General features: G+C 53.5%; 11 protein-coding genes across 11 annotated transcripts; 7 read left to right on the forward strand and 4 right to left on the reverse strand.

Moving 5' to 3' along the window:
- The first annotated feature begins 339 nt into the window (after window positions 1-339).
- BGZ61DRAFT_452119 (uncharacterized protein) lies at window positions 340-2,156 on the forward strand. Its single transcript, XM_046245917.1, is given in 3 exon segments — window positions 340-449; window positions 463-465; window positions 550-2,156. The coding sequence occupies 3 exon segments, from the start codon at window positions 385-387 to the stop codon at window positions 2,054-2,056; spliced, it is 1,575 nt and encodes a 524-aa protein (XP_046104205.1). The 5' UTR covers window positions 340-384; the 3' UTR covers window positions 2,057-2,156.
- A 390-nt stretch (window positions 2,157-2,546) lies between these two features.
- Window positions 2,547-4,758, forward strand: BGZ61DRAFT_352068 (uncharacterized protein; the record flags this gene model as incomplete). Its single annotated transcript, XM_046240392.1, has 3 exons — window positions 2,547-2,983; window positions 3,029-3,608; window positions 3,751-4,758. The coding sequence occupies 3 exons, from the start codon at window positions 2,547-2,549 to the stop codon at window positions 4,756-4,758; spliced, it is 2,025 nt and encodes a 674-aa protein (XP_046104206.1).
- Window positions 4,759-6,746: 1,988 nt separating this feature from the next.
- BGZ61DRAFT_532640 (uncharacterized protein) lies at window positions 6,747-9,100 on the forward strand (the record flags this gene model as incomplete). Its single annotated transcript, XM_046253888.1, has 3 exons — window positions 6,747-6,777; window positions 6,822-7,620; window positions 7,666-9,100. The coding sequence occupies 3 exons, from the start codon at window positions 6,747-6,749 to the stop codon at window positions 9,098-9,100; spliced, it is 2,265 nt and encodes a 754-aa protein (XP_046104207.1).
- Window positions 9,101-9,361: 261 nt separating this feature from the next.
- On the reverse strand, window positions 9,362-10,750 carry BGZ61DRAFT_452126 (uncharacterized protein). Its single transcript, XM_046245918.1, has 4 exons — window positions 10,216-10,750; window positions 10,046-10,113; window positions 9,957-9,999; window positions 9,362-9,909 (listed from the first exon to the last, which is right to left on the reverse strand). Exons 1-4 carry the CDS (start codon window positions 10,379-10,381, stop codon window positions 9,794-9,796), a joined length of 393 nt encoding a protein of 130 aa, XP_046104208.1. The 5' UTR covers window positions 10,382-10,750; the 3' UTR covers window positions 9,362-9,793.
- A 715-nt stretch (window positions 10,751-11,465) lies between these two features.
- Window positions 11,466-13,290, forward strand: BGZ61DRAFT_452128 (P-loop containing nucleoside triphosphate hydrolase protein). Its single transcript, XM_046245919.1, has 4 exons — window positions 11,466-11,771; window positions 11,817-11,858; window positions 11,903-12,001; window positions 12,051-13,290. Exons 1-4 carry the CDS (start codon window positions 11,617-11,619, stop codon window positions 13,018-13,020), a joined length of 1,266 nt encoding a protein of 421 aa, XP_046104209.1. The 5' UTR covers window positions 11,466-11,616; the 3' UTR covers window positions 13,021-13,290.
- Window positions 13,291-13,372: 82 nt separating this feature from the next.
- BGZ61DRAFT_32753 (vesicle coat protein) lies at window positions 13,373-15,296 on the reverse strand. The gene is made up of 2 exons (XM_046238972.1): window positions 15,212-15,296; window positions 13,373-15,077 (listed from the first exon to the last, which is right to left on the reverse strand). The coding sequence occupies exon 2, from the start codon at window positions 15,030-15,032 to the stop codon at window positions 13,725-13,727; it is 1,308 nt and encodes a 435-aa protein (XP_046104210.1). The 5' UTR covers window positions 15,033-15,077; window positions 15,212-15,296; the 3' UTR covers window positions 13,373-13,724.
- Window positions 15,297-16,411: 1,115 nt separating this feature from the next.
- BGZ61DRAFT_478174 (uncharacterized protein) lies at window positions 16,412-17,887 on the forward strand (the record flags this gene model as incomplete). The annotated part of the gene is made up of 2 exons (XM_046248983.1): window positions 16,412-16,640; window positions 16,875-17,887. The coding sequence occupies 2 exons, from the start codon at window positions 16,412-16,414 to the stop codon at window positions 17,885-17,887; spliced, it is 1,242 nt and encodes a 413-aa protein (XP_046104211.1).
- A 110-nt stretch (window positions 17,888-17,997) lies between these two features.
- Window positions 17,998-18,821, reverse strand: BGZ61DRAFT_32716 (uncharacterized protein). Its single transcript, XM_046238971.1, has one exon. The coding sequence runs from the start codon at window positions 18,715-18,717 to the stop codon at window positions 18,109-18,111; it is 609 nt and encodes a 202-aa protein (XP_046104212.1). The 5' UTR covers window positions 18,718-18,821; the 3' UTR covers window positions 17,998-18,108.
- An 831-nt stretch (window positions 18,822-19,652) lies between these two features.
- BGZ61DRAFT_32778 (uncharacterized protein) lies at window positions 19,653-21,384 on the forward strand. The gene is made up of 2 exons (XM_046238973.1): window positions 19,653-21,179; window positions 21,341-21,384. Exon 1 carries the CDS (start codon window positions 19,868-19,870, stop codon window positions 21,020-21,022), a length of 1,155 nt encoding a protein of 384 aa, XP_046104213.1. The 5' UTR covers window positions 19,653-19,867; the 3' UTR covers window positions 21,023-21,179; window positions 21,341-21,384.
- Window positions 21,107-21,500, forward strand: BGZ61DRAFT_32782 (uncharacterized protein). Its single transcript, XM_046238974.1, has one exon. It carries the CDS (start codon window positions 21,192-21,194, stop codon window positions 21,414-21,416), a length of 225 nt encoding a protein of 74 aa, XP_046104214.1. The 5' UTR covers window positions 21,107-21,191; the 3' UTR covers window positions 21,417-21,500.
- A 3,389-nt stretch (window positions 21,501-24,889) lies between these two features.
- On the reverse strand, window positions 24,890-25,432 carry BGZ61DRAFT_478176 (uncharacterized protein; the record flags this gene model as incomplete). The annotated part of the gene is made up of 1 exon (XM_046248984.1): window positions 24,890-25,432. The coding sequence occupies one exon, from the start codon at window positions 25,430-25,432 to the stop codon at window positions 24,890-24,892; it is 543 nt and encodes a 180-aa protein (XP_046104215.1).
- Window positions 25,433-25,597: the final 165 nt, after the last annotated feature.

Here is a 25,597-nt window from a genome sequence, read left to right on the forward strand (position 1 = left end):
TTTTGTATAAGCCTTAACAATAGTTGAAGCTTTCCTACAAGGTGGAACGTGCCGAAATACTTGCAAGTCGGATGGATATTCAAAGTCTGGACATTTAATACATATTTAGCAATTCTATAAGTGGCTTACCAGTCCTCAATATTTCTCGGCTTTTTCCATTGAACATTAGAAGTGATAAGTCTGCAAGCCGCTATGCTTGTTGGAAACTCGCCAAATCATCCCGTTATGTCGATACGGCCAGTTCTGACTCATGTCAATTGCAACCCCACCACGTGGCTTCGTATTCGCCTACTAGTTTCCAACGACCCAGTTGCCAAGGATTTTCTCATCTTTACTTCGGATTCAACTACCATAAAATCACTCATTTTCTCACCGACAATCCAGATGGGAGAACCAAAGAAGTGGACCAGAGCAAAGGTCCCCAAAGTAAGATCCGGTTGTATTACCTGGTGTGTGGATCCTCAATTCTATTAATCCTGCCACATTCTCACATTGTTATAGCAAGTTCGTTACCTGGAAACAGTTGACTTCGAATACTTACTCTTATAGAATCCGCCATCTCAAATGTGACGAACGAAAGCCACATTGTCAAAGATGCGAGAACGACGGCCGCGTGTGCGATGGCTATCAAGTCACTCTAACTCGTCGCCCTCGCAAACAGACAACACCTCGCCCCAATGATCAAACCCCATTTCACCGCATACCAAATGCTAGGCAGCCCCAACTGCTTCCCAGCTTGACCAATGACATCTCTACAGTGCCTACGGAAGTAGACTTGTTCCACCACGTTCGGACATGCACCTTTCAAGACCTTGCAACATCCTTGGGTCCAATTAATTTCTGGTTCACATACGCCCTGCCGCTGGCTCATGTAATGGAGCCTATCAAGTATGCTATTTGCGCTCTTGGAGGTGCACACAAGTACTTCAAGTCCCAACATCTAAGGACATCCATGCAATCCATTCATCCATACGAGAAACTCTCTGTTCGACAATACAATCAAGCGATACACCACGTCAAATCGCTTATGCAAACACCCTCTAAAGAAAATATGGAGGTGATAATAATATGTTGCATCATTTTTATTTGCATAGAGAATCTTCACGGGCGCTATGCTGAGTCTCTTCGCCATCTGCGGGCAGGATCTGCTCTTCTCAGCCAACTCCACGATCAAGGGTCAACAGAGACCAATAAAAAAGCACCAATAAACATGTCCAGGTTCTTCGAAGACCTTTCTGGCCTGTTTTCCCGACTAGGCCAGGACGTGTCTCTATATGCGGGAGATGACATCACTCCAGATTTCAATATTCCTCCTGCGGACACTGACATACGCCACCCCCCGATACCATTCACTTCTACGGCTGCAGCAGAGAGGTCACTTCATGCGGTGGAGAGGATGTATGATGCAGTCAGGCGTCTTTCTGAACAAGAACCCTGCTGCACTGGCTCTGGTGCTTCATGCCGTGATCATGTCACTGAGCTGGAGTCCAACAAACTTCAATGGGAATGTCCCTTGGTTCCGTACTTTCATCACTGGAGCCTTCGATTTGATCTATACAAGGAACAACTTGAGCATCAAAAAGTTCTCAAAGAGGAAATACGCCGGATGAGGATGCTTTCTATAGACCAGGCATTGTGGAAATGTTTTCTTCGACTGGAAGACATTGACGATGAATTTTCCCTTGGGAATTGCGATGAAATAGTACAGAGAGCAGAGTCTATTGTCTACTCTGGTTTCTTCGGAGTAGTGCCTGTCTTTACATTTGATGCGCGACTGATTCCTGCCATTACAATGGTTTGCGTCTCTTGCGCAGATGTCGACATTCATTGGAGGTGCATACGATTGCTCCGATCTATTTGGCGAAGAGAGGGTATTTGGGATAGCCAAGAAATGGCCGACATCTTGGAAGCAATGGTTATTGCAAGGGAAAAGGATCTTGTCCCGTGGGAGAAAATTCCTTGGCGAATATCCCACCTCGTAAAAATGCTGTCGTCCTTTCACCAAACTAAGACCCGCATTTCAAGCGGACACTTATCCTTGGCAGATATAGACTAAATAGAAGCGAACCTTTCTCTAACACGGATATGGGTTGCATGAGCGCTGAGCAGATAGGTGAAACTGCGATGAGGGGTACCATAGCTATCTTAGCCTTTAAGCCATAAGTTTCATGCTTTGAGTTTCTAAGAGACGGACCATCCTCCTCGCCCATTGTCTGGAATGCGATGTCTGAGATTCAGAGTCTCTTTTGCTGTAACCATCCATTCGCTGGCTATTTTGATTTGGTGGAGTACGACAGACGCGTCCGGCTGTTAAAGGACTCTTCGCACATGGCGTTGTGTAATTGTAATCGGGCCGTGATATAAATATAACGAGACTGGCGAAATAATATCCAATCAAACGCAGGAAGAAGGCTGGCTGCATTGCACGACGCCCAAGGCAGGCTTGGTACGCAATGGATATCAGCATACCCAACCCCGCCTCAGAGTCTGAGAGTCTGGTTCTCATTCTTCATCCAAAAGCCTACTTCTTACATCACCTGCTCATCATGGATTCGACGTCTCTTGCGTTTGGTGTCGTCTCCTTGGCGATGCAGTTGGTACAGACAGCGACCGCCATCCAACAGTTGATTGCGTCATACAAGTCGGCCGCCACGGAGCTCGCCAGCCTCTCGAACAAGCTCGAAGACATTGAAGCAATTTGTCACTCACTTGAAGTCGCACTCACCTGCTGTAATCAAGCTCCCAAGCCGTGGGATGCCATTCTGCTTCAGAAATTGCACAAGACCTTGACCCACTGCCGTGACAAGATCTTCCAACTGCACGATCTTGTCAGCAAAATTACATCCGGTTCAGCAAGGAATCATAACCCCTTACGCACGATGGGGGCTCTATTCTTGCAGCACAGAGGCAAGATTAGGCAATGTGATTCAGATATGGAGGGCTCACTCAATTCGCTTCACTTACAGATGACCACAAACCTGTTGTAAGTCTGACTACTCAATTAAGAGCCCGATCTAAAGCATTACAGGGTTATGAATCTGAGGCCTTCCATCCTTTCGCAGTCTCCAACTCCAACTATGGCCAATAATGGACATCAGGCAGGTGTCAAAGCTCCATTGGCAATGAGCAAGCCCGGATACGAAATAAATACCGAAGAGCATTGGAGACAAGGATGGAACTCAGTGTTTTATGTTGAGCGCACCAAAACACGAAAACGCTCAACTGGCCTTCGCGGTCCAAACGACTCAGCCACCCAAGACAGCTCGTCATTCCTCGCAGGCTCACCTTTGTTGGGGCTTTACGTCGAGCTATCCGTACAGCATGGCTCTCTTAGCCCCCTGTCCATCGCTATCCAGTTTCCAACTATACTGGATCTCAATTTCAACCGACGCGGACCCGGCGGTAGACTTTTGGATGCCATAGAGCGCAACAGCTTGAGTGAAGTCCAGACGCTTTTCAGCGAAAGGGTCCTCACCCTCGACACGAAATTGACATGGGAAGGGTCAAGGGCAGACTCGGAGACTTCATTGTTTGGTGTGAGTAGGGCTGCCACAATTGCAAAATGCGCATTATTAATGTTTATGTTAGCTAGCCACATCGCTAAGGGCGTCTAAGATTTGTCAATTCTTAATACGGCATAGCCTTGATTTATCAGAACGGTTTGTACGATTGAATAGTAGAGCTTCAATTCACTGATAGATTCATAGAAGCCACATGTCTCCAAACCCGGCGATTATCTATGGATACCAGTCCTCCTCAGACGCAAGGATTGCCCGCGACTACATCAACCTGCGTAAGGATTGTCTTGCCCCTTTTGAGCTCAAGATACTCTTAGACGGCATTTATGATGTAGAATACATCAACTGCTGTGTAGATGCCTGTAAGGTATACGTGTCCAGTCACTGGGCACCGTTCAACCTGATGGTGTGGGAGCACACTCTACAAGGGTTTCTGAGAAGGTGTGAATATCGACAAGAACCTTATGACACAAGAGGATGGGCACAGATCATCCAACAGGCCATATTGGCTGGGCTAGACATCCACAACATCACTTGGGCAAGATATATTACCGGTGGGCGCAGCGCTCTTCATCACATTCTTCACCGCACTGACACCACTGAGAATGCTCTGGAAAATGCCCAAGATTGGATCGACATATTGGAACAAGCCGGCGTGGATGTACAGCACTATCTCCAAGTGGAAATCGAACATTGCAATTCCACATGGGATGAGGGTAGTCCATGGCTCGACAGGGGCGGAATATGGTTGCATGGGCGCGAGACACTTTACAAAAGGCGGTTTGTTGTCAAAGAGTCCAGAGGCAGGCGATTACCCTGCTGGATAGAGGTGAATTCTGACTCTTGTCAAGCACGCGAGCTCTTTGCGGAATTTCCTCATCTGAGGCAGAAAAGTTCGTTTGGCTCAAGACATCCGCAGGACGACGTCACAGAGCAGCACCTGGCTTGGAAAGATCCCATTTGGAAAGCTAGACCCGGCCACAATGACCGCTCTTTGCTCCCGAGTTACCCTGTATACCCTCCACTGAACCGAAATGAACCGGCATATTTGGGGCAACAATTACCGCTCAGCAGGATATACGGATGGTCACAGGAGCAACTGGCTGGGCTTGATCGTGCGTGTGATCTCATGGAGAGTCGGTTCGAGCGCAGGCAGGCCAGAAAAATGCGCAAGTCGGGCGGTTTGAAGAGACTGAAGTTTAAGACTCGGATGCCGGGGGCTTGGGTTGAAGACTATTGAGGCGGTTGTGAATGCGAGCTGAGCGACCACAATCAGAGTTGAGCTCTAGAGAAAGGATTGCACGCAGATGTGCTTATCTTAGTAAGTTCAGTGTTTGTAGAAATCAAGTTAAATGCGCGAGTTGATATGAGTATTCCATTCACAAATAGGGGCGAATCACCTAATTTGCCTCAGCTAAAACAATGCCCATGGCCTACCCCGTAAGTGTGTCGTCAATAAAGACCTGCAAGCGCTATCATATTTAGTAAAAGCAATACAACATTAACAAATGGTAAAGCTTTAATTTTATATTGTAATTGAGCCTAGACCGAGTGCTTTTCGAAATCATCTTATGGAAGGTAAATCGCAACATTATTTCTCGTTGTCTTCATAATCAATGCTTCGCAGCCCTCTTCAAACCAACCACCACTTTCATTGTAGGCAGCAGTTACAAATTTTCCCAAGTAACGGATTTTCAATCCATCTCAAATGGGGAGGGATCGCCCTGTATTCGGCGACGACGATCAACTTGCTGATCGTGCCATAACAAAGTTTAACAACCATAGCCCGAACGAGCCACCTCTTTAGGTTGGTTTCTCAGCGGGACAACGGTCGGTCCTGCCTGGACCCTTGCTCGGTGGCATAATTGATACCTACAATTCATGGAGAGTGATCTTCTGGTGCAAACAGCTCTGGGTGGTGTTGCCGTACTTCTGTCATTGTCCTCCGCGAAACCATTCCTCAGATGCAAGCCACTGAGTTGAAAGGACAAAGATTGACAGACAGACTTGCACAAATATGTCGATGGGCAAATCTGATCGAAGTCTTTCAGCTATATGGGCAGATTTTCTTTTAACTTGGGGTCAGTCATTCACTGTTATGCAATCACCACTGACAGTTACAGACGTTAGCTTCTTCAGCTGGTCTGGAACATGTATTCACTCTGACGCTTGTCCGCTGCGTCCTCAACCCCCGCTTCAACCTCACAACTCCTCTTCAGTCTAGAATGCTGTTTATCTCGCCTGGGACTGGGCACGTTGTTGGGACACTGATTGGCGGCCGATGGGCTGAGTACACTGTCAAAACTTGGGCAAAGAAGCGCGGACATTGCCTCCGGAAGATCGACTACGCAGCAGTCTTTGTTCATTAGATTTATTCTTCCCGGATCTATGACAATCTACGTATGGATGATAGGCGAGCTTCAAGGTAGCCTGAGATACCAGTCACTTCAAGTCTTGAAAAGATCAAGGACTTGCGGATTAGAATGCAATCACCATGGACTTGATTAGATACGTCATTCTTTAGATAGATTAACACCATCGTATCTTATACTAGTTCATACTGATTCATAGTATGAGAACATTGCTCAGGCCTTGCTTTAATGTTTGCGAGTCCATGATTCGTACACCGCAGTCTTGGCTTCATCAACAATCACCCCCACTCTAGATTGTGGCTCATTCCTGATGAGCCTTTTGCCTCTTGTTCGCACCCACTGAGTCCCCCATGTCAAAGAAAATCTTTTGTTATTCGTACACAGACATCTCATTTTTCTCTTGTCAATAGCTCAGTCACTGCAAGCAGTGTTGTCCCAATAACTGAAAACCACAGCATGAGGTCAGCCACGGTGCTATGGAGTCAAGGTGGCTGACTTGGTTCCTGCCGCGACAGTGAATCAACAGTTGTTACCTGAGGCAACCCAGGCCATATGCATAAACACTGCTGCCTTCAGTCTCCCCTCGCCCTCTTCCTCCGCCACCTAAACTCTTCTTTCACCTCGCGCCTCGTCTCTTCCACACTCTGATCTGCCGTGTCTTTCTCCTCGCTTTCCACCACCTCTCCTGGCTCGAGTCACATCCACGCTAGTCTCGACTTCGGATCCAAGCCAACCTCGCATTCGTTGATAAATTCGACCCCCGACCTACTCGAAAGTTCTACGCCATCTCCGTAGTCGGGTCTGGCCATACGCGACGTGCTTGTCCCGTCGCCTTCGGCTGGCATTGTTCTCCACCATGGCAAACAACGCCGACAAAGGCCCTGACAGTATGTACCCGGCCCCAGTCTGAACTAGACTCTAACTTTGAAAGGGAGCGTGAATTCGCTCATGAAGCCAACATGGACCACCAAAATTCCAGCCGAAGTCCTTGTTTTCATCTTCAATCACCTCTCCCCGGGTGAAATCAAGAGCTTTCTCCTCACTTGCCGAACAACCGCCACCATTACCAGCCCCTGGCTCCTCATCCGAGACATCAAAGACGACACGTACAACTCGTTAGCTTGGGCCTGCTACCATGGCGATGTCACTCTTGCCGAAAGATGTATCGAGGCGGGCGCGTCACCAAACGTCACCTTCTGCCAGGATAAACCACAATTCATGGGCCAGAGAGTACACCCATACGTTGGTGACAACTTCGAGCACCCAGTCTTTCCGACCCGAATTCGTTACGGATCGGCCTTGTTGACAGGGCAGCCCGCGACCTCTCCCCTTGCGCTAGCCACGAAGCGTAATCATATCGGCGTGATGAGGGTTCTTCTCGAAGCAAAACCCAAACCAGCCGACGTGGTCGAAAAGGGATTCGTCAATGGACGTCGGCATGACAACCCTCGGAGTACTGCATTTGCCACATTCCCACACCCAGTGGTTCTCAGCCACGCACAATCTGCGTCGGCCGCCCAGCTCCTGCTTGACCATGGCGCTGGTTGCCACATCAACAATGACAAGGGCACTTTGTATACACCGCTCGAGATGGTATTGCTTCGTCACAGCTATGTGCAAAACCCTGGGCAAAACGGGCGGACGGAATCCGATCTCTACTCGCTCGTCAAAGTTCTGCTCGACAACGGGGCGTTTCCTCGACGCTCCCAGCCAAGGAACCTCTTGCCACAGTAGCATTGGGGTGGGGGTCCTTTGATTGCTGCCATTGAAACTAGGTGTGCCTTCGTGGTTGAACTTGTTCTCAAATCTGGTTCGTTGAGTCTTCAGGACTCTAATGGCGAATTTGCGGATGCCCTCATGCTGGTCCTGGGAAGCCACAAGGCTCTCAAGCGAGGCGCTCCGATATGTCTTGGGTTATCTTTTTCAAAACAACTCTTTGATATCTTCTTTTCCACTGGCATCTCACCTAATGAGTCCCTTCCCGGTTTTGGGAGGCCGTTATCCCGGGCCGTGGCTGAAGATTTGGCGTGGTCTGTCAGCTTGCTGATTTCGCACGGAGCCGACATCAATTATACTGACACCAACACCCTATGCCCCCTTGCCCAGGCCATGGTCTCTTTTCCACACAACTTCCTTGCTGGCCATTTTCTTGAAGATGACATCATCAGCCTGGTCGATGATAGTTTGGTCACCGAGCTGTCCATTCTTGGTGCAAACATGGACCAGCCATCATGCACACCTGAAGGTTTCACTCCGTTGATGTTTGCAACAGGCGACAGGGTTCCATCTTTGGTTTTCGATATTTTGATCGAATTTGGTGCTACAAGAGAGAACACGGGACGATTGCACCCGGGTGGTCCAAAGCTCTCTGTTCTGCAGTGTCTTTTATCAGGCTTTCCCCCAGCTCAAGACGCTGCGTTCTGCGCGAAGCACGAGTTACGATCGCTGAGATATTCATTCAATTACGCCATCGAAGATCCTAAATACCTCAAAGCCGTGGAGAAATGTCGGAAATCAAAGTTCGAGTCTTTGATCCAACCGCCTCTCGACCCAGCGACCTTCCACACCGAGGACGGGGTGCATGTTTTGCATTGGGCAATTGAGAATCTTCAAGGATGGGATCTGGCTTGGGCCATGGACATGTTGATTCCTCAATATGCCTCAACTGAGACCTCACTGGATACCAAATCTCCTTTCCTCACTTTCTTCCATCCAGATCGGGTCAGGAACTCTATGGCATTTGGGACACTCTTCCAGACATGCCGGTTTGTTGAAGGAATTGTCGAATTGGGATTCCAACCAGAGGATTCTCTCCTCCTTCGCATCTGCAAGCTTCGAGGGGGGCTTTCGTCACCCGCAGTCTGGGGTCTGATGGGACTCAGAACAAGGAACAACCTCGACTTTTCACCGCAATTCCTGGGGATTGTCCAGAAAGAAAACCCAAGGTTCACCAACAAATACAGAGCCCATCCTTCTCTCCTCCAATTCCGGGACCTGACGAGGAGCGAAAAGGCCTACCGCGAACATCGAACCAAGACAATCAGCAAGATCATCACACTGCTCATAAAAAACGGCGCGAATTTCTACGCTTGCGACTCGGATGGGAAGACGGCATACGAACATGCAAAAATCCACAACACCCTCAACGGGATACCAAAGAAGTGGCGCGACGTGCGCAAGGAGTTGGAGATAGACCAGGCCAATCCATGATGCTGGGTCTCTGTGTCAATTGGGATTTGTTGTTCTATTTATGTTTGGCAAACTCGATGATTTGAGGGCAGATGAATCGGAAGGCAGGACTATGGTTGTGATCTTCGTTAGATGTCAAATATGTATGAGTTTGTACCATGGACAATGTGTGGGAGGCCATTGACGTAATCCTGGCATGGGTAAACCCCATTACCAGACGTCTGTTGTCACACCGTCGCATCATGCAGATCACCGAAACCGGATATCAAGCCGGATACTGCGTACTCGGAACCAGTAAATTGAGGAGAGTTAACATACAGCCATGAAACAACGCCACCAGGATCAAGTCAACAACTAACAAATATCAACGCAGAGTCAAAGCAATCTGAAGGACCAAACTCCCAGTGCCCGCCAAGCCAGGCTACGCACCGATCCCAATCCCAATTTGCCAGGTCCTATTGACCGCATGATGCTCCACCATGTTTGTTGTACTCCGCCTCAAAGAGGCTGTCAAGCCCATTCACAAGGATGCCCATCCTAAATTACTCCATCAAACAGTGCTACCATGCTACCGGCGGTAGCTAAACTCCTTGTCCAGTCGAAAGTATTGGCGAACCGAGGCGCCAGGTGATGTAAAAATGTCAAGTCGAGTCTCGCGAGAAGGAAATGTCTAAGTCGCAGGTCGATCCGGGTATATGTTGAAGGAAAGGTAACCTATTGCGGCAGGAGGTTCTTGGACTCCTCATCGCTGAGGAGGATCTCGTGGACGGGGTCTCGGCGGTTCTCCAAGGGGACGTAATCGCAATCGACGTAGGAGGGGAGGAAGATTTCTAATGGTGGTTAGTAAGTGATGGAGGTCTTGGGCTGGAAAACATACCCGGGTTCCAAGCGAAGCCTTGGCTGGAGGAAAGGTACGAGATCTAGTGGTGTCAGTTGTGGCCTGGACCCATGTCGAGGAGCACATACCAAGCGAGGGGGTCCGTCCGGGTCGCCGATGTTAATGACAGTGCATTCTTGCTTGGAGATGGCAGAGCCTGGATGGAGTCAGCACAATGTCGGAATGCGGGACGTCGATTATGCCATCCGAGACAATCATGTCATGACGCAGCAGGTGAAGGGTTGGGAGCATCACGTACTCAGGAGGCTTTGGCGGCGGGTGTGCAGCGCCTTGCTCTTGCGGGCGGAAGGCGGGGACGAAGGCGAGCTCGAGTAGGGACTGTTGGCAGAAGAGCCGGTGCCCTTGGGAGAGTGGTAGGAGTGCGTAGCCGAGGGGCCAGCGGGAATGGCGATGGAGGACGACATGGTGTGAGTGGCGGGCGAGTGAGGAGAGCGACGAGGGAGAGTGGCGAGTGAGGGAGATGGTGGCAGACGACGATACAAGGATGCGGCCGGAACGGAAACGAGGGGTAGACGATAGACGCAGCAGCAGGCACAGAACGAGGTTCGGAGGTGACGGCCTCACGGAATGACGCAAGGGACAAAGTACGGTTCAACTGTCGAGATGGGAGAGAGAGTGAGGGAGAGAAAGGTGGAAGGTGGAAGGTTGAGAATGACAGCCGTGGGACCACTGGAGGGTTTCAAGATGCAAGTGACTGGCGACTGGTGACTTGTCGAACTCCGGCTGCCGATGGGCCACTCTGCGCCAGTGATTCACTGCCGCATCATCCCGTGAGCGGGCAAGTGACTCGACCGCTGATAAGCCACACCCCGACATGGCCGACATGGGCGCCCAAGGCAGGAGGCGCGACACAGGGTACATTGCGTTTACCTGACGCAGGGCATAAAGGTACCTGTGGGGAGCATGGATCATGGCTCCTCCAAGGTTTAAGCATTCAACACAACACAGTGCTGGTCCTGCTGGACAGTACAATACCTCCCCCCTCTTAGACATCCTCACCGAGAATCGCGGGGAGCCTTATCAGCGCCAGGTATCGGGCGAATCGTAGCATCACACCGTCGTGACTTGACCTCCGACAGGGATTCGGCCAGGAGCCGCTCCAGGCGTCATGACCCCAAAGCCAGCCCGCTAAAGCACTCCACAGCACGCTCCACAGGCTCAAAGGCCTAAACCGCCCGACATGTGCCATGTACCCGTACGATTCCGCCAGCCGTAGCTCAGTTGTACCAAGCGTCCCCGCACTGGCGCAGCTGCTGTGGAGGCAACCACCGTCATCGGCCAATCCTGAGCTGTGGCTGACCCACTGGAGCCTCAGAGACCGGTTGAAGCCTTGGAGCCTTGCAGCTGGAGCCTGTCCCCACCCTGTTTCGTGGACCAATCATGAAAGACTCCCGTTGTCCTTCCAAATGTGATATTCACGTGACTCTTCTTCAACCAACCACGGATGACTAAGCCCCGCTGAAGGCAAGGCCATAGCTCTGTGTCGTCGTCGTCGTTGCTGGCGCCTGGACTGCATCAAACTAGAGCTTCATCATCTCAACGACAACAAACCCTTCCCGACCGACGACACGCTACCGAACGATCGAGATTCCCATCCGCATCACACAGAGCCATAGCCGATCCTTCCAGAAGCGCAAAAATGGGCGACATTGCTGTCGAGAACCCGGCAAACATCCTGCCACCTCACAAGAAGGCCGCGCCCTCGACCATCCCGACCATTGACAGCTTCGAGGGTGTGACGACCGAGGGTGGCGATGACTACGCGAACCTGAAGAAACTTCAACGGCAACTAGAGTAAGGATTCAGGCCCGCGCTGAAGAGCATGACTGACGATGGCAGATATATCCAGCTGCAAGAGGAATACATCAAGGATGAGCAAAGGTTTGTCCAGCGTGCCATTTACTCTACAGTCCTAACCGTCACAGGAGTTTGAAGCGCGAGCTGGTGCGAGCTCAAGAAGAGATTAAGCGGATTCAGAGTGTACCTCTGGTCATTGGCCAGTTTATGGAGGCTATCGACCAAAAGTGCGTCCCTCTCCCTCTCCCTCATCCTCCTCCATACTAACCTCTCCAGTACCGGCATTGTTCAATCCAGCACTGGGTCCAACTACGTCGTCCGAATCCTCTCCACTCTTGACCGCGAGAAGCTCAAGGCCTCCTCCTCCGTCGCCCTCCACCGACACTCCAATGCCCTTGTCGACATCCTTCCCCCAGAGGCCGACTCCTCCATTGCCATGCTCGGCGCTGACGAGAAGCCCGACGTGACGTACGCCGATGTTGGTGGTCTCGACATGCAGAAGCAGGAGATTCGCGAGGCTGTCGAGTTGCCTTTGACGCACTTTGACCTCTACAAGCAGATTGGTATCGACCCTCCCCGCGGTGTTTTGTTGTACGGTCCCCCCGGTACCGGCAAGACCATGTTGGTCAAGGCCGTCGCCAACTCCACCACTGCCAACTTCATCCGTGTCGTTGGCTCTGAGTTTGTTCAAAAGTACCTGGGTGAGGGTCCTCGTATGGTCCGCGACGTCTTCCGCATGGCCCGCGAGAACTCGCCCGCAATCATCTTCATCGACGAAATCGATGCCATTGCCACCAAGCGATTCGATGCCCAGACCGGTGCCGATCGTGAAGTTCAGCGTATCCTGCTCGAGCTTCTCAACCAGATGGATGGTTTTGACCAAACCTCCAACGTCAAGGTCATCATGGCCACCAACCGTGCCGATACTCTCGACCCCGCCCTGCTGCGACCCGGTCGTCTGGACCGAAAGATTGAGTTTCCCTCCCTTCGCGATCGCCGAGAGCGTCGTCTCATCTTCAGCACCATCGCCAGCAAGATGAGCCTCGCCCCTGAAGTCGACCTCGATTCCCTCATCGTCCGCAACGACCCTCTCTCCGGTGCCGTCATCGCCGCCATCATACAGGAAGCCGGCCTCCGCGCTGTCCGCAAGAACCGCTACAACATCATCCAGAGCGATCTCGAGGATGCTTACTCAAGCCAGGTCAAGGGTACCAGCGACGAGAACAAGTTTGACTTTTACAAGTAAACTCGTCTCAGAATCTGCTACTCATGTATTCTCCGCTGTACAACCTAATTTGGGACGGAAATCTAGGCAAAGAGCGGATCGACGGGTTGTAATTGGGATGGAACAAGGATAGACTAGGTATCGTCCTAGAATAGAATTGAAGGGCGTCTAGGCTTTCCAGGGTGTCTTTGTTCCACATTACTTGTAAAACAGCAATCAATCATCACTGGGCCAAGGTCATCCCTTGACCAAAGTCATCCAGATCAGCATTCACAGACAACTTCAGACCAGCTCTTGATCATAACTCAATTCCACCGTCTATATGGGTCCCACCCAATCTCTCTCAGAGAGACGTGACAATTCCTCCTCTTCCAAAATTGGACCCTGCCAATCATGAACGCTCATGACCATGTATTGCATTAAACATGTCCCAAAACTCCGTTCCTGTTTTCCACTCCGTTCCTCCGTCTATTTTGATATTGCCTCCCGTTGATGCTCGCCGGTAAAATCACAAAATCAGAAGCGCTCAGTGCCATGAGAAATGAAGCCAATGCGGACAAGGTCTAGAAATACACACTGCGGTTGGGGAGCGGATAAACTCGACCCAGGCCTGCAGTGAGAAGGGTTGGCATTGAGCCGTTGATCTCTGTTGGACAGAGACACGCCAGACGTCCGGGGACAGGCGTGTAAAAACGTATATGCATGCTAAAGGCATGCGCAGCTCCTCAGGAGCCCAAGGTAACGCCCACCTCGAACAGGAGGTGGACGAAGCGGCGGTGCAACTCGATAAAGATGTCTGGTTGCCCGACGATTTCAGCCAATCCACGGGCCTTGGGAGCCGAGGCACCGCCCCCGCCACCCATCCTTCGGGTGAATCCGCTGCCGCCCGTCAGGAAGCTGCTGCCTCCGCGGTCCGCGGCGGGAGCGTCGGCCACGGGCTTCTTGGGCGCTGCGTAGACGGTGCTGCCGATGGGGGACGAGTCGGCGGCGGCGCGCTCGGCTTCGGCTTCGGCGAGCTGCTGGATCCAGCCGGCAAAGTCGCGGAAGGCGGCCGACACGACGGCAAACGTCTTCATGGCCAGGCGCTCGCGGTGGGTGCTGAGGGCCATGAAGGCGTAGACGCGCTTGTGGCCGCGGGCGTGCACGTCGGGGATGCGAAAGATGTAGGCCGTGGTGTACCCCGCGAGGGCATCCCCGAAGAAGATGGGGCCCCCGGACACTGCGGAACCGGCGCTCTGGGTGGTGACAAAGGCGGGGGACGCGGAGGATAGGGGCGACGTGGGGGTGGCGGTGGCAGGGGCTCGCGGCAGCGTCTCGAAGGACAGCGTGCGAAGACACGAGGCGCGGACGAGCGAGAAGGAGTCGGGCAGCACCGGGTCGTGCGTCGAGGTGTAGTCGACGTAGTGGACGTGGAAAGGCGTGCGGTCCGCGGCGGTTGACGTGCTGGACCGGGAGGTATCGCGGGAGCTAGCTGAGGGTGTGGCCCGTTTGCGCGCCCGGTGACCGTCGTCGCGATCGTCCGTGTCGCTGGAGGTTTGCGAGCTGGGAGGCGACGCCTGGCCGCCCGCGCCAAAGACTCGTTCCGCGGGCGCGCGAGTCCGCAGCGTCGGCCCGCGCGTGTTGGTCGTCAAGACGCTTCCGGAGCCGCCCTGCTGTCGCGGCGGGAGCGTCATGGCGCAGTTGTCGCAAGGGCCCTGCTTCTTGGTGACCGTCTCGTCGTACGTGCGTCGGAAGCTGGAGTCGCGCCGTGGTGGCAGTGACGTCGCCGGTCGCGGGCTGTCGGGGGGGGTGTCGATGGCCGAGGGCGTCGCGCCACCGCTGGCAGAGCGCAACAGGGCGGCGTGGGTTTGGGCATCTTCAGCCGGCGCGGACGAGCTGCGGCCTAGATTCAAACTCCTCAGGGCTTCGTTCAGGGCGGCTGACGATTGCGAGCTCGTTCCGGTGGGTTGTGCGCTGGATCTCGGTCGGTCGGAATTTGGGGGCCCGTGGTCAAAGCAGACGGTGCACGAGGCGGGGAGGCCCTCGGTGACCATGAGGGGAGTCGGGCCATGGAGGTCGCAATAGTGGGCGAGACATAGCTGGAGAGACGCCATTAGCTGGTGTGCCTTGCCCATGTTGGCGGTCGGTCAAGGAGAGATAGGGAGCGATAGGCGATAGGGCGATATCAAATCAGGAGCCCATGACGTGTGCTGCAGCAGGGATGGGGGCAAACATTGGGACAAGAGTGAGATGACGAGCGAAACCACGGCGTCAAGCAGTGATATATATCAGGATGCTACATCTCGCCAGCGACGGGCCGCGCCTAGGTCATGGGGGAAGTGGTGTGGCACTCGGTCAACTAGAACGGGAGAACGGGACGTGTCGGAAGGCATTGACGGGAGAGGTCGAAAGCAAGCAATCGAGCGGTGAGGCGGTGTGGATGAATGTCTAGAGGGTGTGTGTGTGTCTGTCACTGCCGGGGTGTTTGCCTCGGAGTGTTTGTGCCCGGGGTATTGTACTCCGATGGAGGGGAGGTGTGAGAGGGAGTGAGGGAGTGAGGGAGTGAGTGCGAATGGTGAGGCCGAACGAATGAGGGCAAAAGACTGAGACTGGCGGCTCTGACCAAGATGATGGTACGGCAGACGGGCCGCCCACGGGGGAAGCAGGGAGATGATGGCAGGGGGGGTGGCACGACAAGGAAGAGACGGAAGGGGAATGGAAGAAGCAACGTCGATGAGCGAGGACGGACAGGGGTGGGAGAGAGTATGAGTGAGTGTGGGTGAGTATGGGTGAGTGATGGGCGAGTGAAGGGCGAGTGACAGACCAGTGACAGGCAAATGACAAGGAAAGCCAAGTGACAACAGTGACAACCCAAGGGACAACAACCCAAGACACAAGGCGGAGCATGTGAAGAAGAAAGCGTAGGTGGCGTGTGCTTGATTGTTTGCTGCTGCTGCGGCTGCTTCCTACTTGCTTGCCGCTTGATTGCTTGCTTCTGGCCGCTAGACCTGAGACATGGGGATGGTTGCAGAACGTGGGACATGCGGTAGGAAGCGTGGGACGTGGCATTGGGCATTGGGGATGCGGTGGTAGATTGGTTGATTGGTGATGGTGATAGTGGTGACTTACAATGTATGTCATGACGTATCAGTCGAATCGCAGGCGGAGAAAAGGTGTAGATGTTATCGATTGGAGGGGTACAATCTTATCCGGAGGCGGGCTGCAGGCTGATGGGCTGACGGACAGCCAGTCGAGAAGCCGGGGCGAGCGCGTAGGCTCAAGGGCGCGTTGTCTCTGATTGTCTTGGATGTCTGGGATGTCTCGACGGTTGGGAAGTGGAGGCGGATGATTGTGGAGGCGGATGAATGTAGTGACGATTGCCGTGTCGATTGCCGTGTCGATTGTGCCGTCGTCTATCGTTTACGCCGTCGATATGTCTCGTCTTGTTGTGGCTTTGACTCTCAAGTCCTGCTCCGGGTCTGGGAAAGCGAGCGGAGTGCGCGGGGGCCGTAGTGAGGGGAGGCTTTCAAAGAGTGGCAACGTGGATCGGGATCGACGTGAGAGAGAAAGAGAAAAGGAGCGATGGCGGAGGCGCAAAAATGGGTATGAGGGGAGGAAAAAAAAGGGAAAGAGGGAAGAAGAAGCGGAGAAGGAAGAAAAAGGTAGAAGTGAGAAAAGAGAGAATCAAAAAAGCCGACGCCGTTTGTTGGCGTGGATGGATCGACGGAAACGACGGACAGACAAACTTCTGGGGCCTCACTAAGTTCGGAAGGGTAGTGGTAGTGCGCCAGTGGAGGTAATAAGCCGGCGTGGGCGCAAGTTGTGGGCGCAAGTTGAAGGACAGTGCCGGGTTCTAGCTTCTGGCTTGTAGGGTCTAGCTTGTCTCTAGCTTCTAGTCGGCAGCTTCTTGGCTTTCTTGAGAGGGGGGATGGGAGTTTTGGCAGGTTTTGGTAAGTGGGCGGGAGTTTTGGCGGGAGTTTGGCGGAAGTTGGGGCCTTTGGCGTGTGTCGCGAGTGGGTGTGTCGTTGGAGACTCGGTGGGTTGGAGACTTGGAGACTTGGAGGTTCTAGTCCGCTTCGGGGCACCAGGGACACCCAGCGATGGCTTTTTCCTTCTTACCGGCGTAGCTGTTGTGGTGAAGCGAGATGCCGCTGGCGTCGGGGTCGTCGGTTGGTGGTGTGGAACTTTGGGGGGGAGGGGGATTGCGACTGGGATTTGCAATTGCGACTGCGACTGCGACTGCAACTCGTCTGCGACTGCGACTGCAACTCGACTGCGGCTGCAACAACTACAACGACCAGGTTTCGTTCCGCCTCGCCTCGTGGGAAAGTGGCTGGCGACTGTGCGTCAGTCTTGCGTCGTGTCTGTGTGTTTCGCTGCGGTGCGCGCGCAAGCAGCCGGCAACAAAGCGGCAAGCAATCTGCCTACTACCGACGCAAAAAGGCGAGATGATGACTGGCTGCGACATGCAACGCCAGCGCAACACAGAGGCAACGGCAAACGGCAGTGCAGATATGGGATACACGTAGGTTTGCCGTGGAAAGAAAAAGTGAAAGCTGCGTTGGACTTGAAACTTGCTCTGAAGATGTGGACGATGGGACATGGGGACGGATCAATGGGATGGCGGGGTTTTTTTGCTTTATTAAAGGACGAATGGACAAAGCTTGACACTACTACCGAGTACCACTCGTCAACCTTCAACCCATGGCAGATATTCTTTTCCCTCATATGGGAACCTCGGACAGGGGACCAGGCAAGGACCTCCTCGACAATGGTGCCAGTGCGGAGGGCACCTGCGGAGGGCACCGGCGTCACGGGCGGAATCGACTCAAAACGAGCACCCGCGCAAATCCCCCGTGGGACCGTCCGGTGGAGCGAGTTGATGGAGCGAGTTGACCGAGCGAGTTGAGTGCGGCAGTGCGATGCGAGAGCGACACAGCAAGCACCGGAATGCAATTCCCTTGTAATTGGGGTCCTCCGGTTGGGCCTCCGACCCGCGGGTGGAGGTGCCTTTCTCATCACTTGCGCTGCGGCTAGAGGACTCCGCTGTCGGTCCAACAGGGGGAGCAACAACCTGCGGACTAGCTCGGACCAAGACAGGCCACCGGCGTGGAAGAGACGCAACGGGGGTTAGTTAGTTGGCACTTGTGAGGGGGAGGGGGAGGGACAAGGGGAAGGGGAGACAGGAAGACACCAAGAAGGCGTAGGGTCGCGGGTGGGTTTCGACGGTTTTAGTCCCTGCCAAGGCCGTATGCCGGGGCCACGGCGCGGTTCGTTCAAGGTTAGCGTTACGGAATAGCAAGTAATGATTATGAGAGGAGAGGAGCAGGAGAGTACGCAGCACGGAGTAATAAAAGACAGACTGTAACGAGAACAGCGAGTCAAGGCAATCCAGAAACAGACAAGTCGAGCCCGCACAATGCCAAGTCCCAGGTGGAGCTGCTCGCGGCTGGCGCAACTGAATACGTAAAGCACGGCGACAAAACGAGACGGCGACATGGCCGGGACTCGGGACTGGGACTGGGACTGGGACTGGGACTGAGGATCCACTCGTCGCGTGCGCCGGATTGCCAGACATGGGTTGGTTGGTGATGGTGATGGTGATGGTGATGAGATGGAATCACATGGGAGGACCAAGGTGGAGCGGCGAACATGGACGCAAAGATGCGAGGATGCCCGTGTGGAAGTGCAACGGGGAGCAAAATGTTTTGCACAGAGATCCATCCTCATCGTCGTCATCAAGCTCAAACAGGGACGCCACGCAGTAATGAAATGATCACCTTGTAACAAAAGGGGGCCACGGCCAATGCGACTTCATCAGCACCCAATGGGTCGTCGTTTTCTGCAACCGCAACAGAAAAGCAGGTCGCAGCGCAGCGCATGCATGCAAACACGCTTCCTCGGTGCATCACGCATTCCCTTGCTTGGAGCAGGACAAGAGTTCTCTTCAGTCGACTGACCCCAAGTCCCGGTGGATCCGGGCTGGTGGGCAGAAGAGCCGCAACAACACGACGATAATGCCTCTCGATGCAGGGCCTCGTCCGCTGGGCCACCCGCCAAAAGTGGGCTGAGGTGAATAAATCCCCCCCCCCCCCCCCAAGGCCCGTGCAAAAAGGACCTCGACCTCGACCTCCAAAACTCGCTCTTCCTGATGCCATCCGCGCAGCATCGATCCGGGGTTTGGGGGCGCAGAATGCCGTTCTGCCCACATCGTTTCTTTTCCCGGGGGGGGCCAAACACCCCTGCGGGCGCTGGGCTCTTGTCGCGTGGGGCGGGCGCTGGTGACATTTGGCAATGGTCTTCCAGAAGGCTTCGTGGAAAGTCGCCAAGCGGGTCGCGTTCGAGGAGCTCGAGCGAGAGAGCGTCCTGTGCTCGGGGTTTGGAGCTGCAGGTTTCACTGCCCATCTCCACTGGGCTAGCCATGCGGTGAGTGAGTTTGTGGGTTTTTCACGCTGCATTGCGGTTGTACGTTACAGTGCTCCTTGATGTCTGGGAATTTCTTTTTTTCGCTCCTGTTGTCCGTCCTTGCATTGAACAAACCCCGTGGCAGTGCGTGCGTGACATGAACAACCGTGGCAGTGCGTGCCATGCGTGCCATGTTGGACAGCAGCCCGACGGGTGATGCCCGAGGGGCCTGGCGGTTTGAAGGCGGTTTTCCTCTCGCTACCGCGCAAAGATGACAGGATCGGAATGCCTAGCAAGGGACGGCTTATTGCAGGGCCCCGGGGCCAAAATACGGACTACCTAGGACGGAACACCGGCCAGCCGCCATTGGTTTGATTGCAAGCCGAGCACTACCGTAGCATGTGTGCGCCGGCGAACGGACGTCGATATGAGCCCATGCCAACACGGGGGGGGGGCCCTGTGACGGAAGAAGAGTCCAGGGCGGATGGGGGGGACCGGTCAAGCAAGGGAACCAGTCAAGAGGCCTACCAGCAGCAGTCGAGAGAAAACCGGTCAAAGCCAGGGAGTCGAAAACCGGCCATTGGAATCCCCCCGGTGTTGCCAGCGTTGGGGAATCCCCAGTTCCCGGGGGTGGTTCGCCAGCGGAGATGCGCAGGTGCATGTTGCAGCAGCGTACAGGGCAGAACGAGCATGGTTTGGAGTTTACGGTGCGTGCTTGGCATGGCATTTCGGCATCGTACGTTCCTTTTTTTTTGTTCGGCTTTTTTTCCGAGTCGGTCTGCTCTGGCATAGACTCGGCCCCGACGGTTGTGTCTGGCCTGTTGGCGGATGGGTTGAACGCGGCATTCCCTTCCCTGGTCTGGGTGCTGTTGTGCCAAAGTCTAGACCTCACGTTGAAGCCTTGAAAGTATCCCTTACAGACTCTAAACCTCGCAACCCCCAGGTCAAGTCGTCAATCGCAATCGCAATCGTCAAGATACTACGTAGTATGTCAATCCGACCCTTGATTGCCGCCAGTCACACCCCTCGGCTCATCTCGTCTCGTCCAACCCCACGCCCTTGCCCTTCCACGCCCTTGCCCTTCCACGCTTCCACAATCCTTCCAAGCCTCTTCCACGGCACCACGCCCCGAGCACACCCAAAAGCGTCCATTTCTCACCGCCCCCCTCTCTCCACGTTTCCTCTTTTCCCCTTGCTATATCCGGTGTCTTGCCTGCATGCCGTCGTTTCTTTTTTCAGCCCTGGAACGCAAGCCATCCGCCGCTCCGGGCCTTCGGGGCAGGCAAAAGTGGCCTTCAGTGAGACACCCGGCGGCGGGGGCAGCGGCTGGAAAATGACCTTTGTTTTTTTGCTTTTTCCTCAGTGCGCCGCGTGCAAGGGCGATTTCTGTGTCTCGCTGTTTCAAGGAAATCCAGAATTCGGGGTTCAGAAAACGGGTCCTGACGAGGGTTTTCGGTGCGACTACGACGACAAGGCATCGATGCTCCGCAACCAAAACCCAAGGGCGGGCACAAAGGTGACGAGTCGTTTTTTCGCGCCCAACTGGTGGATCGACGGCGGTGGCGAGCTTGTTTTTAAGGATCTGTCTCTGATAGGCGCTGTCGTCTCTTCCCTCCCGTCGATCAACCATGGTCGATAGGATCTTGATGAGGTGCTGCAGCTGCATCTATCACGATCGGGATGGAAATGACCACATGATTTCAGGCCTCAATCATCGTTACAGGTTTGGTCATTTCTAGCATGCAGATGGCCAATTTGAATCTTCACCCCTCCAGGTCCAAAGCCCCTATTTGCTTGTATGCCCATCTATGCGCCTCTTCCGTCTCACACACCGTCTATTCGTCTATGCACCTCTATCCGCTACGCATCTCTATCCCCTACGCATCTCTATCCGTCCATGCACCTCTATCCGCTCCCGTCCATCTGTTCAGCCACCCGCTCTAACCACCCATGTTAGCCTATCCGTCCACCAAAAGAGAAGGCCTCAAAATCCCCTTGCATCCAGACGAAAATGCAACCGAGGTGTGTATTAATCACACCTAGCTCTTATGACGTAGGGTGTTGGAGATGGCTCCCGGCCAAGCCTCGGTCAGTACGCTCGAGGGTCTGACTCAATAAGTCTGACTCGACTGAGCGCACCACAACCGAGGTTTACTTTTGTCGCTTCTTCCGCGTACCGAGCGCCTGACTTGTCATTATCTTCAGCTCAAGTCGCCGCCGTAGTCCAAGATAGCTTTGAGCATGCCCACGGAGTCGCCGGTAGTGACCGTACCGAGGTCCGGGATATCTGAGACACAGCTCCGGCGATGGCAATTGGTGGCAGGTGACGTAGCACGGACAAAAAGTGAGACTTGGAATGAGACAAAGATCAATCCGGAAGAGAACTTTCTCGTAGCAGGGGCACTTTGTATCTCTGCCATTGTTTGAGATCAAAGATCAACACTCGTCTGGAGTGGATGCTCCGAGAGATCACCGAGAGATCAAGAGAAAGTAATGTCGGAAAGACCGTTTGCAGAAGGTGTTGTAGTTGATCATTTCCTAGGCAAGACTAGGAGATTGGACACCCAGCCGCCAAGACGAACTATCTCCTCCAATCAAGAGTTTCTGTTTTAATCGCCTTGTCCGGTAAAGGAAATGAATTAGTTGACTGATACATTTCGTGTTTCTCGGTTGCAGATTGCATCGTTTCCTTGGTTCAATCAGCTGCCATGTCCCTACCCTATATCTAGTCAGCATGTTCGTATTAGGTTACAAGTCTTCATCTAATAGTTAGTTCGATGTTTATGAAGTGATTTGAATGAATACTACGCAGTAGATGTCTATATCTGGGTGCTAAGCCCTGCCTGTGAGTGATTTAGGTGAGCAAGTTGTGAGTGACTCAGGTGAGCAAGTGGTGTTTTGCTACGAGTTGCAAGTGGTTATGAGAAATCTCCGTTACGTTAAACACTCTCTTGTACATATTGTATTACAATGTGTCCATAACTCGTCCCTTAGATATCTAAGAACTTGTAATGTAGGAGTTTCGTTGACTGTCTGCCGTGGCAGACAATGGTATCGTCGCAGCGCAATTCATTCTACATCAACCACGCAAGTATCCAACGAAAGGCAGGACATATGATTCATTTTACTCATGGAAAAGGGTGGACTATTTGTATGAAGCCGTGATTTGCCAATTGATCCCCCTCTCGCAAAGTTCAATCACCCGTGGCAGCTGGCAAGCTCGTTATTCTCACATCACGACACGGATATTCGCCTTGCCGCGACCACTCCCTGATACTAGACGTCTAATTTGGGCTGAATTATCGCCAGGGGAGCTAATTATACCGTATCTACAAGACATGATGGGAACATTGTACCCCTCAGCGGGTGTCTTCATTAAATGGCCAACGACCTTGTCAACCAGGGGCGACCTGTTTATCCTTATTTCTGGTCCTAGTGAGGGCACTGAACCATAAAGAGACTAAATCGAAGAGCTTGCGTGATAGAGCAGTCTGCTTGAGAGTGAACGTCTAGAGAGGCGATCCAGTTCTAGTCCTTCCGCTGTCCGTGTCGCATGGCATCACTGCATTCGACGCAGGATTAGCGGCAGCAATAGAAGCCTCGGATACATCTTAAATAATGACATGCCACGTTGATGAGGACTTGAAGGTGATAGCCATGAGTGCTGGGATGGAAGGCTGGAACAGACCTAGTTGAGTTCAGACATATGTTCTCGAGCCACTCAAACACACGCATGTCATCTGCTACCCGGGTTTGATCACTTGGGCCTCATGGGCTGAATGATAGAGACCTGGCTGCATATCATGGGGTCCCAGCATGAGTTTCCCTCTTGAGAGTGACGTCTCGAATGCGAGCCTGCCCAAGAGTCATGACAGGACAGACTCATTTGTCAACCCACGAAACCTTAGAATCAATCAGAAACAGCACATGCCATTTGTACACAATGAACCAGACGTCAATTAACCTCTCTTCAATGATGAATGGGGCACGGGGAAGAAGTGGCTGGCGAGTTGAATAATTTGGGACAGCATATTTCCCCAGTGTAGGGTAGGCCATTTGGCTCTGCCAAGATGAGCGAGATGTGTCACTACCCAGACTTTGGGGGTAATGCTTCGTACGTCTGATAGGCCAGTCTTACGCATAATACCCTGTGTAAGTAAACGATGGCGCTCCATAGAACAAGCCCGTAGACAGTCAATCGCAACGCCATATTCAGGAGTCTTGCTGCCTGTCCATGGACAACGATCTTGCAAGCTAAAGGCTTAGATCCACACTTACTCACTAGCTGGTTGCTATCTGGAGCATTCGCAGCTCGTCCAAGGCACCCCACAAAGCGCCAACCTGCCTCAGCCGCTCCACCACGATTAGATTCCTAATGTACTACGATCAAGGCTGAGATACATTCACGGTGCAGTTCCGGATACGAGGGATCCTTCCGCCACCGCATCTTGTGGTTGCACTGCGCGATGGACGCAGGTGTTTGTTGTGAGGATCCAAGACTGCAGGCGGCCTCTGTGAGCTGATGTCGTGCATAGCTTCACGGGGGACGAATATGTACACTTTCGGAATGGCCTGCGACGCCTGGTTCTTTAGGATCTTTGGACAAGGCAGACAGACGGGCGTGAGGTCAGAGGCTGAGAGGAGAGGCTGAGCGGATGCAGTGGACAAGGATGCAAAGCGGCAGATGACGCATGGATGACCCTCTTTTCTCAATGCCGGCGGCAGGGTTCTTGATGTCAAATGAGGCCTTCAATGGCCAGCAAGAATCTTGGAAATTCGTGGAATCATGACATTCCAGACATTGCAGTGCAATCTGCAATCGACGCATGGCCCCGCAGTCGGGATCCTCATTATCGTGGCACACGGCGACGCTCCAGAGCCCAGACTTGGACTCAGACTGATGGGTTGGTTGCGCATATTCCGTGGCAGAGTGGCAGCCAGCCATCCAGCCATCCAGCCATCCATACTGTACAGCCAAGCCATCCATGCATCCAGCCAATCCATCCATGTATCCAGCCAATCCATGCATCCATGTGCCGCCAGCGCCGCCTCACTTTCTGGCGACTCGCCGTGAGAGGCTGCGTCTAACCCTTGTCGGCAGCCAGAGACTCTCACCTGGGCGCACCGCACCGCGCTGCACTGGACCGTACCGTAACCGCCGGCGTCTCAACAAAGTCGGGGCCGGCGTTTGGCTTGCAGGTTTGCTTTTGTTTGGGGTTTGGGGTTTGGGGCTGGGAGATTGAGGTTCTTTCTTCTCTACCTAGGATTCATCGTGGGTGGTGCGATGAATCCATCTGGTTCGGCTGCTCAATTCACTCAGCCCAATTCACTCAGCCCAATGTCCAAACAGTCCAATACATGCCCTCTTGCTGCATTCATTCGTGTCGTGGTCAATGTTGTCGAGCAAAGCCCCACAGGAAAAGGCAAGGCGAACCAACCCCCACCGCACTGTGGCCCAGTGGAACTCCCTGGAGTCACAGTGGCCCTAGTGGCTTGGTTGTGACTCTTAGTGGTCCTCAACGGGTCCCGTCTCCAGTTGGGTTCCCCGGGGCAGCGGGATCCCGTCTGGTGGAGGAACGATTGGCGATGGTGTCTTTGGGTTCAGCCTTGTTGGAGGGAGGGAAGATGATGAATCAAGGACGTGATAATTCATGAGATGATCCTTTGGTGACATTTCTCGGAAAGGCCGAGCAACGACACAACCTGCACCAAGCGACTTTCTCCGCATAACCTTTAGCATAAGCCATCCACCATCGCCATCGTCCCGACAAGGCGTCCATCTCACGCAAGCCGCCAGGCAACAGCCAACCAGAGTGCTCCATTCCATTGAGGCGCCCCGAATCCCCCCAATGCGCCATGGTCCCGTGGCAGTGCATGAGGCATCCGATGGAGAGGACGGAGGACGGAGGACGGAGGATGGACGAGGTACGAAGGACAGTAGTCGGTACTTGAGATGGATTTGGTGTCTTTGTGCCTCTGCTGAACGACTAGTCCTGGTGAATCGCCGAACTACTGAACTGCTGAACAAGCCGAATGACTCTTCGGGCATCGTAGCCTGTAGGTTCCGTGGCCCAGCCTTTGTGGCCCAGCCTTCGTTGGCTTGTTTGAGGCTGGTCCGCCTGGATCCGCTACAGGGTGGGTACCCCCCAAGCTGAGAATGTGACGTAGCGAGGTACAACGCCGCGTCTTCCAGGCCGTCAACCAGGCTGTCAAC

Source organism: Ilyonectria robusta, assembly GCF_021365365.1.
Source record: "Ilyonectria robusta strain PMI_751 chromosome Unknown BGZ61scaffold_10, whole genome shotgun sequence".
Lineage (NCBI taxonomy): Eukaryota > Fungi > Ascomycota > Sordariomycetes > Hypocreales > Nectriaceae > Ilyonectria > Ilyonectria robusta.

What these genes read in the sequence shown, in the direction of transcription:
- BGZ61DRAFT_452119 (XM_046245917.1), top strand. Translation starts at nt 385, where the DNA reads ATGGGAGAACCAAAGAAGTGGACCAGAGCAAAGGTCCCCAAAGTAAGA.
- BGZ61DRAFT_452126 (XM_046245918.1), bottom strand. Translation starts at nt 10,381, where the DNA reads ATGTCGTCCTCCATCGCCATTCCCGCTGGCCCCTCGGCTACGCACTCC. An exon ending in CGGACGGACCCCCTCGCTTG is followed by an intron (nt 10,000 to 10,045) that starts GTATGTGCTCCT and finishes TGACACCACTAG; the next exon opens with ATCTCGTACCTTTCCTCCAG. An exon ending in AGGCTTCGCTTGGAACCCGG is followed by an intron (nt 9,910 to 9,956) that starts GTATGTTTTCCA and finishes AACCACCATTAG; the next exon opens with AAATCTTCCTCCCCTCCTAC.
- BGZ61DRAFT_452128 (XM_046245919.1), top strand. Translation starts at nt 11,617, where the DNA reads ATGGGCGACATTGCTGTCGAGAACCCGGCAAACATCCTGCCACCTCAC. An exon ending in TACATCAAGGATGAGCAAAG is followed by an intron (nt 11,859 to 11,902) that starts GTTTGTCCAGCG and finishes TAACCGTCACAG; the next exon opens with GAGTTTGAAGCGCGAGCTGG. An exon ending in ATGGAGGCTATCGACCAAAA is followed by an intron (nt 12,002 to 12,050) that starts GTGCGTCCCTCT and finishes TAACCTCTCCAG; the next exon opens with TACCGGCATTGTTCAATCCA.
- BGZ61DRAFT_32753 (XM_046238972.1), bottom strand. Translation starts at nt 15,032, where the DNA reads ATGGTCACCGAGGGCCTCCCCGCCTCGTGCACCGTCTGCTTTGACCAC.
- BGZ61DRAFT_32716 (XM_046238971.1), bottom strand. Translation starts at nt 18,717, where the DNA reads ATGACGACGATGAGGATGGATCTCTGTGCAAAACATTTTGCTCCCCGT.
- BGZ61DRAFT_32778 (XM_046238973.1), top strand. Translation starts at nt 19,868, where the DNA reads ATGGGGGGGACCGGTCAAGCAAGGGAACCAGTCAAGAGGCCTACCAGC.
- BGZ61DRAFT_32782 (XM_046238974.1), top strand. Translation starts at nt 21,192, where the DNA reads ATGCGCCTCTTCCGTCTCACACACCGTCTATTCGTCTATGCACCTCTA.